This window comes from Mesoplodon densirostris, chromosome 18 (assembly GCF_025265405.1).
Source record: "Mesoplodon densirostris isolate mMesDen1 chromosome 18, mMesDen1 primary haplotype, whole genome shotgun sequence".
NCBI lineage: Eukaryota > Metazoa > Chordata > Mammalia > Artiodactyla > Ziphiidae > Mesoplodon > Mesoplodon densirostris.
The window spans coordinates 7,258,046-7,275,066 of record NC_082678.1 but is presented as its reverse complement, the minus strand read 5'-3'; the positions used below and the strand labels follow the sequence as shown (position 1 = coordinate 7,275,066).

Genomic DNA, 17,021 nt, shown 5'->3' with positions numbered 1-17,021 from the left:
CAGATTTTGTAAGTTTAGAATAATAGTTGCTGGATTCCTTGTCTAAGAGTTTTACCAAAAACCTTGGTCACAATTTACACAGTGGGAGGGAGCTCTAGGAAGTGAAAATAAAATAATTTTACTAGCCTTATGATGTGTTATAAATAATGTAAAAGATGCAGGTCTCACCTTAAAGAACCTTCCTTTGTAAAGAGAGCAAAAGAAAGGATGTCTGGTTATAAGTATGTGTAAATATACTTTGGAAATATGGAGAGTAGGGCTAAGGAAGAATGTGATGAGTGGGCTACAGCATTGGAGGGATCTAAGATAACTTGTACTAGACTAGAAAGACTTTTTTTTTTTTTTTTTTTTAGAAAGACTTTTAAGAACAGCTGAGCTCAGTTCAAACAGGTCTCTCTATGTCTTATCCTTTAGAGTATATTTATAATTGGAAAGAACGGCCCTCCTTTTAGCTCCCAAGCACTAATGTTTGACATAACACTTATCATATTCTTTCGAAATTTCTTTTGTCTTTTCCCCTTTTAAGATCATAAGTTCCTAGACAACAGGTATTGCCTCATAAAAATAATCAAGATAATTATAATAGAAAATATTTAGGAGCACCTACTGTAGTGCACGCACTGGTGTGATTTACTTGTGTAACTCATTTAAGATGCATGACAAACCTGAGATGATTACTACTATTATACTTATTTTACAGATGAGGGAATTAAGGCACAGAGAGGTTAAGAAATTTTGCCAAGGTTGTAAAGCTAGTAAGTGACAGAGTCATGATTCAAACCTGTGCTTATGACCACTTCTCTGTATTGCCTGACATATGTATCATTGTGTCTGCCATGTAGTGGGTGCTCAGTAAATATTTCTTGAAGATATGTTTTGCAACAAGTGTATTTTTTGAGTTTAACCCTTTCAATAAAAATCCTTTTATTGATTTGTTATTTGGGGGTATTTGGGGAATTTTTTTAGGATCTGATTCTTCTGAAGATACAATTACTAAGGCCAGTTATTTCAGGTGAGTCAAAGAGAGCCTTTTTCTATGAAGCTGGCATTTTTGTATCTAGTTAATATTAAGGATTGGTATTTCTTTAGGTTAGAATCATGGCATTGGAATAGACCTTAAAGACCATCTACTTTAATCTCCTCATTTTATAGCTGAGAAAATATCCCTTTAAAAAATATTTATTTATTTGTTTTTGGTTGCATTGGTTCTTCGTTGCTGCATGTGGACTTTCTCTAGTTGCTGCAAGCGGAGGCTACTCTTCAGTGCAGTGCGTGGGCTTCTCATGGCGGTGGCTTCTCTTGTTGCAGAGCACGGGCTCTAGGTGCGCGGGCTTCAGTAGTTGTGGCATACAGGTTCAGTAGTTGTGGCTCGCAGGCTCTAGAGCACAGACTCAACAGTTGTGGCACACAGGCTTAGCTGCTCAGCGGCATGTGGGATCTTCCCGGACCAGGGCTCGAACCCGTGTCCCCTGCATTGGCAGGCGGATTCTTAACCACTGCGCTGCCAGGGAAGTCCAGAAAGTATCCTTTTTGCTTCGTTGGTTGGTTTCTTAGTAAAGAGTTTGAAAGAGTTTAAGGTAACAGTAGAACTATGCACAGACTTGCTTCCAGCAGATGGTTGTGCCCTAGCTTAGTTCCTCGTGTATGGTAGTGTTCACTCAGTGATAATTGTGGCTGTTGAAAACATTAGAGTACTCAGTTTTCAATTCTTTCCTTCCTCTGTTCCTTAATTCCGTCTGTAACTCAAACTTTGTCTACATAAATTAAACCATAATCTACAAGCAGCCCCCAACTGGGTTGTCAAATTGCTTTCGTTAGGAATTATTGCTTGACCCTAAGATCTGTGATGGTGTCATTGCCAATCAGATTTTTTTTTTTTTTTTTTTTTTTTTTTGCTGTACGCGGGCCTCTCACTGCTGTGGCCTCTCCCGTTGCAGAGCACAGGCTCCGGACACACAGGCCCCGCGGCCATGGCTCGCGGGCCCAGCCGCTCCGTGGCATGTGGGATCCTCCGGGATCAGGGCACGAACCCGTGTCCCCTGCATCGGCAGGCGGACTCTCAACCACTGCGCCACCAGGGAAGCCCGCCAATCAGATTTTGTCTGCAAATGACTTTTTCCTGATCTCTCAATTGGGAGAAAATGGTTTTTAGCCTGAAAAGAAGCACAGAAGGCAGTGCTGCAAAGTGGTAGCTTTTGCATTCTATTGGAATGTCTGTTCCATCCCAGTGCTCCCTTTGTTTAGATAACTTTGTACTTGTATTCTCATTAAGATATATTTTAAGTTTTGTTGGTTTTCTCTTTACTATCTTTTAGCTATTATTTGGCCATCATTTAAGTTTTAGTTCTCATTTGTATGTCCATAAAGCAATGTTCTATACTACTGCTGTGATTTTTGTGACTGTATGTTCTCAGTCTTTGACCATTTCATTTTGACTAGAAGTTACCAAAGGAGAGCGCAGATTTCAAAAAGTGAATCAGATTGATCACCCTTATTGCAACCCTACCTAGAGGAGCTAAAATACTTGATCATGTGACAACTATTTGCACATATAAACTACTGTTTCTCACTAAGGCTTCTGTCTTTTCCCTATAGTGTAAGAGACCATGAATTGTTAGAAATCACCCCTCAAGGAGCCAAGGCTGAAGCCAGTTTGAATCCTGCAAAAAAGGGTAATGGCAAGTCTTCCAACTTAACAAGCACTAAAGAAAGAATAGGTAGTTGTGGTACTGTAATTAGATTATTCTGAAGAACCATTTGGGACGTTTATATTGCACAACATTTCTTGGCAGAGTTAGAATATCGTTCTTTCTCAGATGTCATGGTACAGCCTGACAATGGCACTAGACTGATATGGTTATAATAGTACCCTATGTAATTGGTTGTTGCCTTTCCTTTTTTTTTTTTTTTTTTGGCGGTACGCGTGCCTCTCACTGTTGTGGCCTCTCCCGTTGTGGAGCACAGGCTCCGGACGCGCAGGCTCAGTGGCCATGGCTCACGGGCCCAGCTGCTCCGCGGCATGTGGGATCTTCCTGGACCGGGGCACGAACCCGTGTCCCCTGCATCGGCAGGCGGACTCTCAACCACTGTGCCACCAGGGAAGCCCATGTTGCCTTTACTTTTAACTGCTGTGTTTTTATTTCATACTTTGCATACTGGTATTTAGATAGAGGGAGTATGAGTCTGAAGATAGAACAGAAGCACTATATGTCTGACGCCCAAACTGTGCATTTTTTTTTGATTGAAGTAGAGTTGATTTACAATATTGTGTTAATTTCTGCTGTACAGCAAAGTGATTCAGTTTTACACATATATACATGTTTTGTAATATTTTCCATTATGGTTTATCACAGGATATTGAATATAGTTCCCTGTGCTATACAGTAGGATCTCATTATTTATCCATTCTATATATACTAGTTTGCATCTGCTAACCCCAAACTCCCCCTTCATCTCTCCCCCACCTTCCCTCCCCCTTATCAACCACATGTCTGTTCTCCATGTCTGTGAGTCTCAAACTGTGCTTTTAATTCACTGTTAGAGTTTAGCGAAATAGGAGGTATGGTTTATGAGTAGGGAGAATTCTGAAATTAAAATTCTATTTTGAGTGGAAATAATGAGAATCTAGATAAATAGGAATTAAGCAGAAGAGTATGAGCTACATCTTCAGTATACTTGATAGTTGAGGTTTCTCTAAGAATAGCCAGTTCCTTCATTCCCCCTCAACAAAGTTGTATTAAGTACATATTTTTTTCATAATAATTCCGTCTTTAAACACCTTGGGTTTTTTTTTTTTTTTTTTTCTAGCTGCTTGTGAGTTTTCTGAGAAGGACATAACAAAGGTTGAACATCATCAATTCAGTAATAAAGATTTGACCACCACTGGGAAGCATGAAACTGAGAAGCATCCAGAAAAGTATCAGGGTATTTTTGTTTCAAACTTGCATGTGGAGCCATGTGGCACAGATACTCATGCCAGCTCATTACAGCATGAAAACAGCAGTTTATTACTCACTAAAGACAGAATGAATGTAGAAAAGGCTGAATTCTGTAATAAAAGCAAACAGCCTGTCTTAGCAAAGAGCCAACAGAGCAGATGGGCTGAAAGTAAGGACACATGTAATGATAGGCAGACTCCCAGTACAGAGAAAAAGGTGGTTCTGAATGCTGATCCCCTATATGGGAGAAAAGAACTGAATAAGCAGAAACCTGCATGCTCTGACAGTCCTAGAGATTCCCAAGAGTTTCCTTGGATAACAGTGAATAGTAGCATACAGAAAGTTAATGAATGGTTTTCCAGAAGTGATGAAATGTTAACTTCTAACGACTCACGTGATGGGAGATTTGAATCAAACACTGAAGTAGCTCGTGCAGTGGAAGTTCCAAAGGAAGTTGATGGATATTTGGGTTCTTCAGAGAAAATAGACTTAATGGCTAGTGATCCTCATGGTGCTTTAATACGTGAAAGTGAAAGAGTCCACTCCAAACCAGTAGAGAATAATATTGAAGATAAAATATTTGGGAAAATCTATCAGAGGAAGGCGAGCCTCCGTAACTTGAGCCGCATAGCTGAAGATCTAATTATAGGAGCATCTACTGTAGAACCTCAGATAACACAAGAGCACCCCCTCACAAATAAACTAAAGCGTAAAAGGAGAAGTACATCAGGCCTTCATCCTGAGGATTTTATCAAGAAAGTCGATTTGCCAGTTATTCCAAAGACTCCTGAAAAAATAATTGAGGGAACTGACCAAACAGAGCAGAATGGTCGTGGGATGAATATTACTAGTAATGGTCATGAGACTGAAATGAAAGGTGGTTATGTTCAGAAAGAGAAAAATGCTAACCTAACAGAGTCATTGGAAAAAGAATCTGCTTTCAGAACTAAGGCTGAACCTATAAGCAGCAGTATAAGGAATATGGAACTAGAATTGAATATCCATAGTTCAAAAGCACCTAAAAATAGGCTGAGGAGGAAGTCCTCTACCAGGAAGATTCATGCACTTGAACTAGTAGTAGTCAGTAGAAACCCAAGCCCACCTACTCATACTGAACTACAAATTGATAGTTTTTCTAGCAGTGAAGAGATGCAGAAAAAACATTCCAGCCAAATGCCAGTCAGGCACGGCAAAAAGCTTCAATTCATGGGAGATAAAGAACCTACAACTGGAGCCAAGAAGAGTAACAAGCCACACGAACAAATAAATAAAAGACTTGCCAGTGACACTTATCCAGAACTAAATTTAACAAACATACCTGTTTTTTTAACTCACTGTTCCAGTTCTAATAAACTTCAAGAGTTTGTTCATCCTAGCCTTCAAAGAGAGGAGAGCCTAGGAACAATTCAAGTGTCGAATAGTACCAAAGACCCCAAAGATTTGACATTAAGTGGAGGAAAAGGTTTGCAAATTGAAAGATCTGTAGAGAGTACCCGTATTTCCTTGGTACCTGATACTGATTATGGCACTCAGGATAGTATCTCATTACTGGAAGCTGACACCCTAGGGAAGACAAAGACAGCACCAAATCAACATGTGGGTCTGTGTGCAGCAATTGAAAGCCCCAAGGAACTTATCCCTGGTTGTTCTAAAGATATTAGGAACGACACAGAGGACTTTCAGGATCCACTGGGACATGACGTTAACCACATTGAGAAGGCGAGCATAGAAATGGAAGATAGTGAACTTGATACGCAGTATTTGCAGAATATGTTCAAGGTTTCAAAGCGTCAGACGTTTGCTCTGTTTTCAAATCCAGAAAATCCAGAAAAGGAGCGTGCAACAGTCTGTGCCCACCCTGGGTCCTTAAGGGAACAAAGTCCAACAGTCCCTCTTGAATGCAGACAAAAAGAAGAAAATCAGGGAAAGAGTGAGCCTAAAATCAAGCATGTGCGGGCAACTAATACAACTGTGGACTTCCCTGTGGCTGATCAAAAAGATAAGAAGCCGAGCGATCATGCCAAACATAGCGCAAAAAGAGTAACTAGGCTTTGTCAGTCATCACAGTTCAGAGGCAACAAAACTGAGCTCATTATTGCAAATAAACATGGGATTTCACAAAACCCATATCTTATACCATCACTTTCTCCCATCAGGTCATCTGTTAAAACTATATGTAAGAAAAACCTGTCAGAGGAAAAGTTTGAGGAGCCTGTAATGTCACCTGAAAGAGCAGTGGAAAACGAGAGCACCATTCAAAGTACAGTGAGCACAATTAGCCAAAATAACATTCGAGAAAGCACTTTTAAAGAAGTTAGCTCAAGCAGTATTAATGAAGTAGGTTCCAGTAGTAATGAAGTAGGTTCCAGTAGTAATGAAGTAGGTTCCAGTGGTGAAAACATTCAAGCAAAACTAGATAGAAACAGAGGACCTAAATTAAGTGCTTTGCTCAGATTAGGTCTTAAGCAACCCGAAGTCTATAAGCAAAGTCTTCCTGTACGTAACTGTCAACTTCCTGAAATAAAAAGGCAAGGAGAAAATGAAGGCACATTTCAGGCCGTTAATGCAGATTTCTCCCCATGTCCAATTTCAGATAACCTAGAACAACCTATGGGAAGAAGCCAGGCTTCTCAGGTTTGTTCTGAGACACCTGATGATTTGTTAAATGATGACAAAATAAAGGAAAATAGCAACTTTGCTGAAAGTGACATTAAGGAAAGATCTGCTGTTTTTAGCCAAAGTGTCCAAAAAGGAGAATTCAGAAGGAGCCCTGGCCGTTTAGCCCATCATACATGTTTGGCTCAGGGTCACGAAAGAGGGGCTGAGTCCTCAGAAGAGAATGTGTCTAGTGAGGATGAAGAGCTTCCCTGCTTCCAACACTTACTTGGTAAAGTAACCACCAATACACTGTCTCCATCTACCAGACATAATGCTGTTGCCACAGAGGGTCTATCTAAGGAAACAAAAGAGAACCTAATATCATTGAAGAATAGCTTAAATGACTGCAGTGACCAGGTAACATCGGCAAAGGCATCCCAGGAACATCACCTTCATGAGGAAGTGAGATGTTCTGATAGCTTATTTTCTTCACGGTACAGTGCAGTGGAAGACTTCACCGCTAATACTAACACCCAGGATCCTTTATTGATGTTGGATCCTCTTTCCAAACAAGTGGAGCATCAGTCTGAAAACCAAGAAGTTCTGAGTGAGAAGGAATTGGTTTCAGATGATGATGAGAGGGAAACTGGCTTGGAAGAGGATAATCGCCAAGAAGAGCAGAGTGTGGATTCAGACTTAGGTATTGGAACCAGGTTTTTGTGTTTGCCCCCGTCTATTTTATAGAAATGAGCTAAATGTTTATGCCTTTGGGGGAGCACATTTTACGAGTTTCCAAGTACAATGAAAGTAACTGCTTCTTAAACTTTAAACATGTTCCTCCCAAGGTGCTTTTCCTCAAAAGTCCTTTACTCAGCTAGAACATCTTTTCTATTTGAATGAGATTTAATGCCCTCATTATTGGTGGACTTGCTTCTGGTTTTCATCCTTACAATTCCTGAGAGGAAATCCAGTGTCCCCAAACAAAGAGTATAATCATTTTGTGTGACATGAAAGTGAAGTTTGTCCTGTCAATGAGAAGAAACAGGTACTGCAAGTGGGAGTATTGCCTGTCTGTTTTTCCATCTGAATCTCTATTTTTATTACCATTTAAGGTGAAGCAGCATCCGAGTATGAGAGTGAAACAAGCCTCTCTGAAGACTGTTTGGGGCTGTCCTCTCAGAGCGATATCTTAACCACTCAGGTAAAAAGCACATGGGGATGTGTGTGTGGTGTTCTCAGTGCTATGCATCCCGCGTTCTTACATTTGCTTATATCACCTCTTAGAATTAATGGTGTAACAGTTGTGTGGGGGACCTTTTCTCCTCAAATTGGATTGTAAGCACCGAGATGGAACACATTACCTCCTATTTCATACACACACATACACACACGTACGTACCAACATGCTCACTGCAGAACACTAAATACTGAATTTAATGAATAAGTGAAACCTTCAAAACCCATTTGCCCTATAGCAAAAACATATATGAAAGCACTACTGTATCAAATAGAGGGGTGTGTTTCTTCTCAGTACCAAACTGACACCTAGAGTTCTCTTCCTGTTAGACACTATCTAGCCTTTCACTGTTTGGTGGATACTTCTTTTTGTTTTTTCTTTTTAAATCGTATAGTTATTTGTTCCTCAGTGCCTGTAAGTCATCTTTTTTCTTTAAAAGGTACACAATTTTACTTCTTGTTCCTAGTGGTCAATATCCCATATTTTGGTGACTTGTGAGGGGGGTAACAGCTTTGTCATATCGACAGCATTTGGTAACATGAGTATTTCCGTACTCCAGGCAGAATAGTCTCCTAGGAAAAGCATTCTCTCCCACAGCATCTAAAAGTTAACATCATATTCCTCACAGAACCTGGCTCTGTCTCCTAATTTTTATTTTGCAGGAGTGGCACCCAGATTTTCTAAGTTCTCACATTCAAAACTTCAGGCTCATTCAGCTCTTTTTTCTCCCTTCCTTCCTTCCTTCCTTCCTTCCGCTGCGCCAGGTTGTGCCATGTGGGATTTTTTAGTTGCAGCATGCGGGATCTAGTTCCCTGACCAGGGATCAAACCGGGCCCCCTGCATCGGGAGCGCAGAGTCTTAACCACTGGACCACCAGGGAAGACCCTCAACTTATTTTTTTAGAATATGGACACAGTGGTTGCTGGTGGTAATATTGGTGAGACTTTTGTACCTGGCTGTGTTACTCTAGGCAATTTACTTATCATCTCTGAACTATAGTATGTACATTCTTAAAACGGAGTTATCTGGACCACCTTGAATCATCCTGCCATGACTTCTTTTTCTCACCTAAACCTTAAATACACCTTCCGCTGCTAGCAAAAAATGACATTTTTTTCTGAACTTCCTGAAATGCCAGTTTAGATAAAACTGAGAAAAACCGAAAGTCTTATAATATTGTATATGTGCATCATAAAAAACTTAGAAAATACAGATAAATAAAAATCATCCCTGACAGTCCAGTGGTTAAGACTCCGTGCTTCCACTGCAGGGGCACGGGTTCCATCCCTGTTGGGGAACTAAGATCCCACATGCCGCAGGGCAACTAAGCCTGTGCGCCGCTACCACTGAGCTTGTGCACCACAGCTAGAGAGCCCACTTGCCACAATGAAAGATCCTGCATGCCCCAACTAAGACCCAACGCAGCCAAAACTTAAAACAAAAAAAAAAAGAGAGAGATTGGTTTGGTAAATATTAACATTTATCTCTGGTATGATATACAAAAGATAGGTAATAGTTGTTGCCTTCAGGTGGGGAAATAGATGATTGGGAGAAAGAGAAGGAGGAAGCCTTACTTTTCTCTGAATATCCTTTTGTGCCTTGAATTTTATACCATGAACTTGTATTAATTATTTTTAAAATTAAATTCTATGCATTAAAAATCATTACTATTAGCTTATTGGTATATATTCTTCTTCCTGTTGTACACAGTGGTGTGTGTGTGTGTGTATACCTTATCTTTAAAAAACATTCAGATGGTACTCTACATACTTACATTGTTTTTACTCTGTCACTAAATTTCCTTCAATGAATTTATTTTTAACTACTATATAGTATTCTTTCCTTGTGTACACCATGATTTATGCAACCTATTGCTGAATATGAGGGTTTCAGGGCAAGAGACACAGTTTGCTATCATGTACAGCACTGTATTATTATCTTTTAAAAACATTATTTATTTATTTGGTTGCACTGGGTCTTAGTTGCAGCAGGCGGTCTCCTTATTTGCAGCTCTCCGGCTCCTTAGTTGCAGCACACAGGCTCCTTAGTTGTGGCGTGCGAACTCTTTATTTGCGGCATGCATGTGGGATCTAGTTCTCTGACGAGGGATCGAACCCAGGCCCCCTGCATTAGAAGTGCAGAGTCTTATCCACTGTGCCACTAGGGAAGTCCCTGTAGTATTATCTTGATAGCTAGATATTTGCCCACATCCCCAATGACTTCCTTAGTATAAATTCCTAGGACTGGAATTTTTCTGTTTGATACATGTTATTAAATTGTCCTTTAGAAAGACTGAACCAAGCTGTGCTCTTCCAGCCCCTGTGGTACTTGGTAGCTCCCATTTTCCTATACCTTTGCCAACACTGGGTAGTATCCAGTTCTAAACTTCTGAGTCTTGGCATTGCTATGAGGACTATAGATAGAGGGCTTGTCTTCTACTGCCTGTTTTCAACACAGCAAATCACTCTAGGACTGAAGCCTGCTGGAGTCAGGAAGAAACCTCTGAGACCACTGCCTGTTCTGTGCCTGAATTGTCACCTGTATTCTCCACTTCTGCAGGATTGCCATGGTGACTAAATTAATGAAAAGATTTTGGAGTCCTTTTCTTTTTTTTTTCTCTTTTGCCTGTGCTGCACAGCTTGCAGGATCTTAGTTCCCCAGCCAGGGATCGAACCTGTGCCTCCTGCGGCAGAAGTGCAGAGTCCTAACCACTAGACCGCCAGGGAATTCCCTAGGAGGCCTTTTCTCTGTTTGCAATTACTATGATCCTTTCTCAGTGTGGATTTGGGGCTCTGTCAACATGACTTTCACCTTTTTATCCCTTGTGTTTTAGAGTTGTAGTGTTCGGTTTCTGATTCCATCTGCCTTAGCCATATTGTATGATATTTGACATTCAATAAACTACCTCCTTGTTTTCTATATTTCTGATCTTGTTCCCAGAGATATATGTCTTATTTGTTCAAGATTCATTTTGTAACCTGTTTTTATCAAGCATCTACCCAAAACAGAGCCAAAGTCAGATTTCAGGGCTAACTTAAATCTAGAGTAGCTCCAACAAGCAAAATGATTGAAGTGGGATCTTTTCCCAAGGTCTGTTTATACAGAACTGGGGAGACATATATAGGAGATAAATCCTAATTTGGTATCATTAGTATCTGTTCTTTATCAAAGACTGATTAACTATATTTATTCATTAATTCATTTCTGCATTAAACATTTACTAAATGCTTACTGCCTGCTGGGTGTTAGGGATACAAAAATGATTAAGGAAGGATTCCATCCATCTAGGAGGAACAGGTATTCCACTTCGGTATACTAATGCACTAGCAGTATAAATGAAGCACTGAGGGGTCATCTGTTCCTGACAGGAGATGTATTATTGGTGGGGACTTCTGAAGGAGATAGTCAAGCTGGACCTTAAAAGATGAGAATTTTTTCCAGGTGGAAAGAGAAGAGAGGCAGTAAGTCGAGGCAAAGGCACAGAGGCGTGAAATCATGTCCAGGAAACACAAAGTGGTCCCATGTGACTGGAAAACAGGGCATGCATGGTGGTTTTGGGGAGAAACGAGATAAGATTAGAGTGTGGAGGCCCTTTTGATTGATTGACTGACTGATTTTGGGCTGAGTTGGGTCTTCGTGGCTGCACGCGGGCTTTCTCTAGTTGCGGCGAGCGGGGGCTACTCTTCGTTGTGGTGCGTGGGCTTCTCATTGCGGTGGCTTCTCTCCTTGCAGAGCACAGGCTCTAGGTGTGCAGGCTTCAGTAGTTCTGGCACGCGGGCTTCAGTAGTTGTGGCTCACAGGCTCTAGAGTGCAGGCTCAGTAGTTGTGGCACACAGGCTTACTTGCTCCGCGGCATGCGGGATCTTCCCGGACCAGGGCTCGAACCCATGTCCCCTGCATTGGCAGGCGAATTCTTAACCACTGCGCCACCAGCGAAGCCCGTGAAGGCCCTTTTGAATGCTGTGCTTAGGAATTTGGAATTTATCATGAGATCAATAACGAGTAATAATTATACAGTATTCAGAAAGTGTTAACATTTTATATGAGCAGTTGTATACAACTAAGCTCCTAATGGAAAAAAGAGACATGATGAACATGGCTTTTAGGGAACTTTAGCTGTATTAAAAGTAGATATCAGAGTAGCACAGTGGGAATAGAAAAGAAAAGTAGGGCTAATTCAAGACACACAAGAATTAGAATCAAGAAAACTTGGTAACCAATTTGGGTTTAGTCTCCCAAATGTATCAGGCCAATTGCCTGCAGGGGAATTTGTCCAAGTTATAAAGTAACTGCTTTGGGAAAACCCAAAGGAAAGTTATCTACCTATAATTCTCCCATTACTTTTCTGATTTGCTTACCTATTTAATGGCCGCAGAAGTTAGACGTGATGGTTGTGGCAGTAGTGACCGATAGAGCTCCTTGAAGCTTATCAGGTGTCCTGGTTTCATTCCAGATTTACTGAGGTGAGCCCTTGGCTAGGATTTGATCCGTGGTGGAACTACTCACAAGACACCACGTGGTGGCAATGGAGCTGCCGTGGACATTGGCAGCAGAGCAGCCTCAGGGTGCAGTGGAAGCCTTAGTGGAGCAGGGAATGCATTTCCCAGTCATCAAAACCTCCTAAAAACTGTGAACGGGAAAAAGTAGATGGCTTGTTCTTAGTAGAGGGCAAAGTCATTTGCGAGGATCAGAAGACACAGGGTGAAACAATCTGTTTCCCCAGGGTTTGCTGGCAACCATACATGCTCCTTCTAAAAGTAATGAAGAAATGTATATTTTGGAGAGCTCCTTACTTACAAAATACTTCGCTTATCAAAAACCTTAGACTGGGCTTCCCTGGTGGCGCAGTGGTTGAGAATCTGCCTGCCAATGCAGGGGACGCGGGTTCGAGCCCTGGTCTGGGAAGATCCCACATGCCGCGGAGCAACTTGGCCCGTGAGCCACAACTACTGAGCCTGCGTGTCTGGAGCCTGTGCTCCGCAACAAGAGAGGCCACGATAGTGAGAGGCCCACGCACCACGATGAAGAGTGGCCCCCGCTTGCCGCAACTAGAGAAAGCCCTCGCACAGAAACGAAGACCCAACACAGCCATAAATAAATAAATAAATAAATAAAGCAAACTGTCAACAAGTAAAAATAAATAAACACTAAAAAAACAAAACAAAACAAAAAAAGCCTTAGACTTAGCAGATTTCTTCTTCATATGGAGAAATAAACATCAGGAGCCTCATAAGCAAGAGGAGCCCATTATCTTGAATTGAAAACAATAACTGGCCTTACAGGCTTTCTGAGGGCTCTTTCTGCTGGATCCTTCCATATAGCCGGTTCTTCTCTGCAGCCATCTCTAGGTACCCCGTCCCCATCTAGAATGGCAGCACCATTCTAGGGCTGTATCCCCAGTGCCTAACACATAATAGGTGGTCAACAAATAGTTGTTGAATGAATAAATAGATAAATTAATGAATTAGCTCTTTGCTTATTCTGTTAGAAACTAAATGTTCAAAGAATCCCAGAAAAGGGAGAGACCTCACAAGCCAGAGATTAGACATTTTTATATGGACTAACGCAAATCTCTTATGAGTGCCACAATACCAAATTTTTGAAATGCAGCCTGTGGAAGATGTTAACAGAATCATGCTAATTTTAAATACCAAAAGTGTTTTGAGTACGTTATTTTGTCACTCCCTAGCTTTAAAAGAAAATAACTGGGGCTTCCCTGGTGGCGCAGTGGTTGAGAGTCTGCCTGCCGATGCAGGGGACACGGGTTCGTGCCCCAGTCCGGGAAGATCCCACATGCCGCGGAGCGGCTGGGCCCGTGAGCCATGGCCGATAGGCCTGTGCGTCCGGAGCCTGTGCTCCACAATGGGAGAGGCCACAACAGTGAGAGGCCTACGTACCACAAAAAAAAAAAAAAAAGAAAGAAAATAACCAACTTCAAAAGGACATCACAATAAAACAAGCCTATTTGGGAGAGTTTGAGGAATTTTTTCTTCCCCTCTAACATCTTTCTGAAATAATTTCATGGGCATTAATTGCATGAATATGGTCAGATTAAAAGGTGCTCAGGGCTTTCCTGGTGGTTAAGAATCTGCCTGCCAATGCAGGGGACACGGGTTTGAGCCCTGGTCCGTGAAGATCCCGCATACCACAGAGCAACTAAGCCCATGCACCACAACGACTGAGCCTGCGCTCCAGAGCCCACGTGCCAAAACTACTGAGCCCACGTGCCACAACTACTGAAGCCCACGCGCTTAGAGCCCGTGCTCTGCAACAAGAGAAGCTGCCACAATGAGAAGCCCACTCACCACAAGGAAGAGTAGCCCCTGCTCAACGCAACTAAAGAAAGACCACGCGCAGCAAAGAAGACCCAACGCAGCCATGGACAAATAAATAAATAGATAAATAAATAAATAAATTTTTAAAAAGGTGCTCAGGCAGAACTTATAATTCCATACCAGGTGATTTCAAGTCCCGTGGTAAAATTAATTGGTGTAACATGTTCTTGATTTCTGGCAAGTTTCTAAAAGAGTATAACTTTCTTGGTGTTGTTCCTTGTGTCTGCAGCAGAGGGATACCATGCAAGATAACCTGCTAAAGATCCAGCAGGAAATGGCCGAACTGGAAGCTGTGTTAGAGCAGCACGGGAGCCAGGCTTCTCACAGCTCCCTTTCCCTCATAGCCGATTCTTGTGCCCCTGAGGACCTGCTAAATCTGGAACAAAACACATCAGAAAAAGGTTTGTAATATTGGCCAAACTGTTACCTTAAGCAAAATTCTTCCTTCCCTAAGCCTTTATCTCTTTCTGAAAAGTATGGACCCAGCTCCAACATTTTCTGATCTTTGCTCAGCATATATTTGCTGAGTCACTCCGTGGGAAATCTTAGAGCCTTTCTTCTAGTCTCTGCTTACAACTAATTTACCATTCAGAGGGCCCAAGACAGTCAGGAAGCATCGTCATCTGAGTACCCACAGTAAGGAAATGCTATGGGGCACCCACAGGAAGCTGAGTGTCATGGGGCAGATTGGAAATAGGCAACCCCATCATTTTAGAAAGTTTATAAAAAACCACTCAGACATGTTTCTCATAGCACTGGCGTCAGATCACAAAGCCCTATTTAGTCTACTTTCTGGTTTATAGACAGAGACGTCTATATATACTTCAGGAACTGCACCTTGATCCACAGAAAGCCCAATTATGTGGCAGAGACAGGTGCTTTATAACAGCATGATTGTTATCAACAAGACGAGGCATTTGGAGTAACTGGGCAGGGGGAGCTGCTCTGAGCTGACTCCCTATAAGAAGTGAGCACCAAGCTGAGAAATAACCTGGCATAAAGGAAGGAAAGTGAGATGAAAATTTGAGTTTTAACTGGAAAAAGCCTGTGAAAAACAACACATCAGGCAGGGTTTTAAACAGGGGCAAATACACAGACACTCAGTGAGAGGCTAGGCATAGGCCTGGGTTCCAGGGGGGAGCTGGTGCTAGCTACCCAGCTAACTTAGTGTTAAAGTCCTTCTTCGTTCTCCCTTCCTCGGGCCTACAGGGGGCCAAAGGACCTTCCTCTGAGTCTTTCTAGGAACTCTACTCTTAATTATTCAGGAGAGTGGCGTTGGTCCCGGAGTGTGTGCCTTGTAGTGTTTTTATGTTCAGAGAGAAACAGTAAGTAGCTCATGCATGAGAAGCTAGGAACTCTGTTGCTATGGCAGTGGTTCAAAATGTATTTCCTTAAATGCATTCTTTGTAACTATCTTCATTTAGTTCATCTCCCAGATAATGTAGCCCCAAGTCTCGTCACCATCACAATTCTCGTTGGTGCTTTCACCACCTTCAATCTAAAAACAGACTAGACTTTCAATTTGAATGCACCAGATATAAAATTTTATTGTCTGGCTTTGAATATGTGTGTGAATCTACTATCTCATCTTTGTTGTTGGGGGGTATATCTTCCTGAAGATCTGTACACAAAATGTTTCTTTGTGGCTTTTTTTTTTCATAAGTGCTATACTTTTATGTATTCTATTTTACTATGGATTTGAAAAACTGAAAACTTCTTCTGAATTTCTATATAAAACATTTTTTTTAATGAAAGAGCTTTTACTCTATCCTTTGTGGTAAACTTATTCATTGGTCTACTTTCTCATGAAATTATAATATCCTCAGAGTTTTGAGATAGGTGGGTAAATGTTGAGAGGAGGGAAGAGAGGCTTATGAGAATTTCTCCATTTAAAAAGAAGTGTCTCCTCTCCCAACTCCACAGAGAGTGTCTGCCATGCCCACTTATATTTGCACAACTTGAATATGTTGTTCAAATTGCTCAAATGCTACTTCTCAAGGAGATCACCTATAAGCACAGTATTTTTTTTTTTTTTCCGCAGTACGCGGGCCTCTCACTGTTGTGGCCTCTCCCATTGCGGAGCACAGGCTCCGGACGCGCAGGCTCAGCGGCCATGGCTCACGGGCCCAGCCGCTCCGCGGCATGTGGGATCCTCCCGGACCAGGGCACGAATCCGTGTCCCCTGCATCGTCAGGCGCACTCTCAGCCACTGCGCCACCAGGGAAGCCCAACCACGGTATTTTTTATTGTAATTTTTAAGTCTCTGACTTTTCCGGCCCCACTTTACCCTGTTATACTGTTAGATTTTTTCAATAGCCCTTATTAACTTTTTTTTTTTTGATTTATTTTTGGCCGCGTTGGGTCTTCGTTGCTGCGCTCGAGCTTTCTCTAGTTGCGGTGAGCGGAGGCTACTCTTTGTTGGGGTGCGGGCTTCACATTGCGATGGCTTCTTGTTGCAGAGCCCAGGCTGTAGGCGCACAGGCTTCAGTAGTTGTGGCTCACAGGCTCTAGAGCACAGGCTCAGTAGTTGTGGCACATGGGCTTAGTTGCTCCATAGCTTGTGGGATCTTCCCGGACCAGGGCTTGAACCTGTGTGCCCTGCATTGGCAGGCGGATTCTTAACCACTGCGCCACCAGGGAAGGCCCTTAACTTTTAACAATATCTGACTTGTTTTGCATATTGTTTAGAGTTCCTCCTTACCTCCCACTAGAATGTAGTCTCCATCTGGGCAGAGAACCCTTACACCTGAGCCTGGATCACAGTAGGTGCTCAATAAATATTTTAATTCACATGATTAAAACTCTGAAGCCCACTCTATAGAGTTACTGAAAGAAAATTTCTGGGTATGGATTCTGGAATTTTGTGGCTTTATTTCTGAAACATTTTGAGCATCAACTTAATAGCAGCTCAAG

At 41.9% G+C, this 17,021-nt stretch overlaps 1 protein-coding gene across 4 annotated transcripts in view; it reads left to right on the top strand.

Annotated features, from left to right (window-relative positions):
• Window positions 1-17,021, top strand: part of BRCA1 (BRCA1 DNA repair associated) — a 62,986-nt gene that overhangs the window by 20,714 nt on the left and 25,251 nt on the right. For 2 of the 4 annotated variants that reach the window (XM_060080411.1, XM_060080410.1), the window contains exons 8-12: window positions 967-1,012; window positions 2,596-2,672; window positions 3,808-7,236; window positions 7,649-7,737; window positions 14,338-14,509. In XM_060080411.1, the coding sequence (XP_059936394.1) occupies window positions 967-1,012; window positions 2,596-2,672; window positions 3,808-7,236; window positions 7,649-7,737; window positions 14,338-14,509 (3,813 nt within the window). The remainder of the gene's footprint in view (window positions 1-966; window positions 1,013-2,595; window positions 2,673-3,807; window positions 7,237-7,648; window positions 7,738-14,337; window positions 14,510-17,021) is intronic. The other 2 variants (XM_060080413.1, XM_060080412.1) reach the window with 1 other exon arrangement.